Below are 3468 nucleotides of genomic sequence, written 5' to 3'. Positions count from 1 at the left end.
AAAAATAAGCAAAAGAAAGTTTTTTTTTATATAAAATAAAGCGATAATAAGATAATAAGAAATAACAATAAGGAAACACTTCTCAATTTCGTGGACTAAGACTGATTCAATTTAGGTTGATATAAAAACAAAATCCAGCATCACTTGCATCTTGATGTTTTCTATGGAAGCCTGTTGAAGACATTACAAGGAAAAGACAAAAAAGGTAAATTAGTCAGAAAATAGAGGGACACAAAAAGGGATAAGAGTCGGGATTATAAGAAACACAAGGAAAGGTGCCATATCAAAAACTTACCTCAATCTGCATCTCAACTCTGCCTTTAATCTTCCCACTTCAGGAAAACCTTATTATTGGGTTTAGACTGCTATACTCTGGCTGGGGTTTATGTATCATCACCTGCCTTGCACTCTCCACCCCTGCCTCAGGTGACACACGTGCTAGAAGCCATAGGGTAAATGTGCCGTATTCTTTTGCGACACCAACTTTTCTTTAAAAAGTCTGTGTGTGTTTAAAGTTAAATATTTAAATTACAAGTAATTTGCATCTTTATTTTTACATTCAAATAAATATGGCATACTATGGAGTAGGATAAAATATCCATACATATTCTAAAACAAAATTTTAAAGACTTTAAAGAAATACTGGCAAGAATATCTTTGGCCTAACCTCTTGGATTCCTCATGTGCCTTGGGGACTGTGTTTGCGCCTCTGTTCCATTGACGTAGGGTCAAGAAGCGCTCTATAGTGTTTAGCAGGAAGAAGGGACTCTGGTTACGTTTAGGCAATGATGATGGCACTAATTAGGATAGGGTGGTTGTTTAGCCGAGTCTTTCAAGAAACGAAACAACCTTTATTCTTAATTACAGTTGGAAGGCGCTGCAAAAATCAGTCCGTCAGGTCTGGCAACCTGGTGACACGGAGCGGCGTGACGTGGCCTCTGTTGCCAGTGTGGTCATTGTGGCGCCGATGGCATTCTGATGCGGAAGGAGGCTCCGGAGGGGACGGGCGCAGCCAGGCCTCTGGGCAGCTGAGAGTCGGGGCCACCCCCTTGGGCTGTTCTCCACGAGGAAGATGCTCGCTGCCGCTGTCTCCCGCGTGTTGTCCGGGGTCACGCAGAAGCCCGCTAGCAGAGTGCTGGTGGCATCCTGTAACTATTCAAATGATGCGATGTTTGCAATTAAGAAATGTGATCTTTATCGCTTAGAAGAGGGTCCCCCTGTCACAACAGTGCTCACCCGGGAGGATGGGCTCAAATACTACAGGATGATGCAGACTGTTCGCCGAATGGAGCTGAAGGCAGATCAGCTGTATAAACAAAAATTTATCCGTGGCTTCTGTCACTTGTGCGATGGTCAGGAAGCTTGTTCTGTGGGCCTGGAGGCCGGGATAAATCCCACTGACCATGTCATCACATCCTATCGGGCTCATGGCTTGTGCTATACTCGTGGACTCTCTGTCCGATCAATTCTTGCAGAGCTGACAGGACGAAGGGGAGGCTGTGCTAAAGGAAAAGGAGGATCGATGCATATGTATGTCAAGAATTTCTATGGGGGCAATGGCATTGTTGGCGCACAGGGGCCCCTGGGAGCTGGCATTGCTCTGGCCTGTAAATACAAGGGAAACAAGGAGGTCTGTTTGGCTCTTTATGGGGATGGTGCTGCGAATCAGGGTCAGATAGCCGAAGCTCACAATATGGCAGCTTTGTGGAAATTACCCTGTGTTTTCATCTGTGAGAATAACCTCTATGGAATGGGAACCCCTGTTGAGAGAGCATCAGCCAGCACTGATTACTATAAGAGAGGAAATTTTATCCCTGGACTGAGGGTAGACGGAATGGATGTTCTAGGTGTTCGGGAGGCAACTAAGTTTGTAGCTGACTACTGTAGATCTGGAAAGGGGCCCATAGTGATGGAGCTGCAGACCTACCGGTATCATGGACACAGTATGAGTGACCCTGGGATCAGTTATCGTACCCGAGAAGAAGTTCAGAATGTGAGAAGGGAGAGCGATCCTATTATGCTTCTCAAAGACAGAATGGTAAACAGTAAGCTTGCCACTGTTGAGGAACTAAAGGATATTGATGTTGAAGTGAGGAAAGAAGTTGAGGATGCAGCCCAGTTTGCTATGACTGATCCTGAACCACCTTTGGAAGAATTAGCTCATCACATCTACTGCAATACTCCAGCTTTTGAAGTTCGTGGTGCAAACCAGTGGATCAAGTTCAAGTCCCTCAGTTAAAGGGAGACTTATGTAAATTTACTTTTAGTCCTTTATGGGAATGTTCATGGTCCACTTTAAGAAACTGTGTGCCCAGTTTGGCTAAGCAGGAATAAAACCCATTAAATAAGGGCCCTCTAAACTTTTATTAAAATAAATTGAGATGATTAAGTGATTATTAGAAGAGAATAAAAGAGATCATTGAAAAAATGTACATTTAATTACAAAGGATATTTCATTCAATTGTACATTGTTGCATTAAAAGATATCATTCATTTAATCATTTAGCATCGTTGAAAGGTAAACTCTGGCACATGAAAATTTTCAAGAATTTGTTTGAACATGCATCAGTAGGAATCAGGCAATGCCAGACCAGAGACAGTTAGGTGTGCTCCATAACAGGAGCTAGGGGAAGCATTTTTATACAGAAGCAAAGCAAGGAAATTATTTTATTGGCTATACCTTAAGGTGCTGCTGGGAAAGCCTAACTAGTTGTTTGTAGTTGCTTACTCTTAAGTGTCATTTTCTCAATTTGAGTCCATTGACTCTGGCTTAGGTTTTGGTTTTGTTAAGTAGGCTACCACGGCATTACAGCCACCTTAGTCTGATGGCCTCCTTATTTAATTAGACAATGCGAATACCTTAAAGATCATTTTTAATTTTTACAAGTCTAAATTGGGAAAAACAAGATTATTTAACTTCTCATATTACTTGCTGTAATAGTTCTATTTGATTTAACTTTATATTTGTAAGGACTCTTATTTAAAGGAAAAATAGTTCTTTGGTCCCTTCTCCACCTTGACAGGAGTTTGTGTGTAAAGTCACTATCCTAAGGTAGAGAGAGTTTCAAGCCACACCAAGCTGTTAGGTCCCCTGAAGCTTTGCTACTTACAATAGTTTACGTGAATTAACCATTGCCGACTATACCATTGCCGACTATAATAGTGTGCCTGTGAGCACATATAAGCATATGAGTGCCTACTCAATGTTGATACTGAAGTCAGTTATACTGATCATTTCCCAATGAAACATGCTACACAAAAGGGCAGGGGGAGATGGGACAAGAAAGTTTTTTCATGTACTTTCTTGCAATATTTTTAGTGTATCAATTTAAAGGAAAAATGTAAACAAAGTTAGGAAAAACTGCATTTTGCTTTAACCTTCAAGTTAAAGTTACTCTCAGTTTTCAATCCACTTGTACCATTATGTGTTCCATATTTTAAAGAAACTATCCTGGTGAATTTCAGACT

The 3468-nt window shown here is 41.2% G+C and overlaps 1 protein-coding gene across 1 annotated transcript; it reads left to right on the top strand.

Annotated features, from left to right (window-relative positions):
• Positions 1 to 992: 992 nt before the first annotated feature.
• PDHA2 (pyruvate dehydrogenase E1 subunit alpha 2) lies at positions 993 to 2350 on the top strand. Its single transcript, XM_047856598.1, has one exon. It carries the CDS (start codon positions 1073 to 1075, stop codon positions 2237 to 2239), a length of 1167 nt encoding a protein of 388 aa, XP_047712554.1. The 5' UTR covers positions 993 to 1072; the 3' UTR covers positions 2240 to 2350.
• The last annotated feature ends 1118 nt before the right edge of the window (positions 2351 to 3468 follow it).

Source organism: Prionailurus viverrinus, chromosome B1, assembly GCF_022837055.1.
Source record: "Prionailurus viverrinus isolate Anna chromosome B1, UM_Priviv_1.0, whole genome shotgun sequence".
NCBI classification, from domain to species: Eukaryota; Metazoa; Chordata; class Mammalia; order Carnivora; family Felidae; genus Prionailurus; species Prionailurus viverrinus.
This window is presented reverse-complemented; position numbering and strand designations above follow the sequence as displayed.

Coding starts and splice junctions, on each gene's coding strand:
- PDHA2 (XM_047856598.1), top strand. CDS start 1,073: ATGCTCGCTGCCGCTGTCTCCCGCGTGTTGTCCGGGGTCACGCAGAAG.